We start from the raw sequence: 2,500 nt of genomic DNA, 5'->3' as shown, positions 1-2,500 counted from the left end.
TACCTACCTCACCTGTCTACTTACCTACCTCATGTCTACTTACCTACCTCATGTCTACTTACCTACCTCACCTGTCTACTTACCTACCTCATGTCCACTTACCTACCTCACCTGTCTACTTACCTGCCTCATGTCTACTTACCTACCTCACCTGTCTACTTACCTGCCTCATGTCTACTTACCTACCTCACCTGTCTACTTACCTACCTCACCTGCCTACTTACCTACCTCATGTCTACTTACCTACCTCATGTCCACTTACCTACCTCATGTCTACTTACCTACCTCACCTGTCTACTTACCTGCCTCATGTCCACTTACCTACCTCATGTCCACTTACCTACCTCATGTCCACTTACCTACCTCATGTCTACTTAACCTACCTCATGTCTACTTACCTACCTCACCTGTCTACTTACCTACCTTATGTCTACTTACCTACCTCATGTCCACTTACCTGCCTCATGTCCACTTACCTACCTCATGTCTACTTAACCTACCTCATGTCTACTTACCTACCTCACCTGTCTACTTACCTACCTCATGTCTACTTACCTACCTCATGTCTACTTACTTACTTCACCTGTCTACTTACCTACCTCACCTGTCTTCTTACCTACCTCATGTCTACTTACCTACCTCACCTGCCTACTTACCTACCTTATGTCTACTTACCTACCTCACCTGTCTACTTACCTACCTTATGTCTACTTACCTACCTCACCTGTCTACTTACCTACCTCATGTCTACTTACCTACCTCACCTGTCTAATTACCTACCTCACCTACTTACCTGCCTCATGTCTACTTACCTACCTCACCTGCCTACTTACCTACCTTATGTCTACTTACCTACCTTATGTCTACTTACCCACCTCACCTGCCTACTTACCTACCTCACCTGTCTACTTACCTACCTCATGTCTACATACCTACCTCACCTGCCTACTTACCTACCTCATGTCTACTTACCTACCTCACCTGTCTAATTACCTACCTCACCTGCCTACTTACCTACCTCATGTCTACTTACCTACCTCATGTCTACTTACCTACCTCATGTCTACATACCCACCTCACCTGTCTACTTACCTACCTCATGTCTACTTACCTACCTCACCTGTCTAATTACCTACCTCACCTGCCTACTTACCTACCTCATGTCTACTTACCTGCCTCATGTCTACTTACCTACCTCACCTGTCTACTTACCTACCTCACCTACTTACCTGCCTCATGTCTACTTACCTAACTCATCTGCAGGCGACGTAACAACTCCTTCTCAGCGAATCATTCTAGCCATTAAAGCACTGAGAATCACCCGAAGTCATAATAAAAAATAAAAAATAAATATACAAAATGAATCGCAGACGGAAAGGCGTTACGCACCTTGGTCTCCACGTTGTTGTTGTTGTTGTTGTTGTTGTTCCTGGATCGAGACCTCTCTCTCCTCGCTCTACCTCGCCCCCCATCCTCGCCCACGGAGTTCTTGCGGCTTACGTTGCGAGACCTGAGAGCGAGCGAGAGAGAGAGAGAGAGAGAGAGAGAGAGAGAGAGAGAGAGAGAGAGAGAGAGAGAGAGAGAGAGAGAGAGAGAGAGAGGTATAAATGAGAATTAAAAGGATGGACAGACAGACAGACAGACTGATTGACTGACAGATACATTTTATTGAGCCATAAATTAATATCATATATTGCGTTACATTTTACTAGTCAAATTAATACTATGTTCGCCTAATTAACATGCCTGAGCCTTCTGAAAGCTTATTACTCTCTTCAAAGGCACCTGCATTAGCCTAAGCACATATATTAGAATGGAATATTAGTTTTATCTATCTATCTATCTATTGCCAGACGCCACAATCCCGTAAGAGGTGGCCATTTGACTTTGAGTTATTTGTTTTACGGGGAGGGGCACTAACCCTCCACCAACCCACTTGTTGACACGTAAGGAGCACGTATGGTTTGGTTATATGGTTACCACCCAGCGTTGTAAATGGTTTCTTGGCTTACAGGAAACCATTTGGCTTGTCACTCAATGTAAAGCCACCTGTAAAGGAAAGAAAAGCAATAAGAAGTGACAGGAAAGATGGGAGAAATAGGAAGAGAGGAGGACAGGTACAGAAAAAGAATGATAAAGGCTAAGGAAGAAGTAGGCAGCACTACATCAAGCGAGTGGATGATGGTGAGAAATAGGAAGAGAGGAGGGCAGGCACAGAAAAAGAATGATAAAGGCTAAGGAAGAAGTAGGCAGCACTACATCAAGTGAGTGGATGATGGTGAGAAACAGGAAGAGAGGAGGGCAGGCACAGAAAAAGAATGATAAAGGCTAAGGAAGAAGTAGGCAGCACTACATCAAGTGAGTGGATGATGGTGAGAAATAGGAAGAGAGGAGGGCAGGCACAGAAAAAGAATGATAAAGGCTAAGGAAGAAGTAGGCAGCACTACATCAGGTGAGTGGATGATGGTGAGAAATAGGAAGAGAGGAGGGCAGGCACAGA

At 44.6% G+C, this 2,500-nt stretch overlaps 1 protein-coding gene across 1 annotated transcript in view; it reads right to left on the bottom strand.

Moving 5' to 3' along the window:
- Positions 1-2,500, bottom strand: part of LOC145416029 (uncharacterized) — a 127,584-nt gene that overhangs the window by 23,759 nt on the left and 101,325 nt on the right. The window contains 1 exon segment of the mRNA XM_080285128.1: positions 1,402-1,510. Within this exon segment, the coding sequence (XP_080141254.1) occupies positions 1,402-1,510 (109 nt within the window).

Source organism: Coenobita brevimanus, chromosome 104 (assembly GCF_032717465.1).
Source record: "Coenobita brevimanus isolate Jiangsu-jjx chromosome 104, ASM3271746v2, whole genome shotgun sequence".
NCBI lineage: Eukaryota > Metazoa > Arthropoda > Malacostraca > Decapoda > Coenobitidae > Coenobita > Coenobita brevimanus.
The sequence above is the reverse complement of the archived record's forward strand: the minus strand, read 5'-3'. Positions and strand labels throughout refer to the sequence as shown.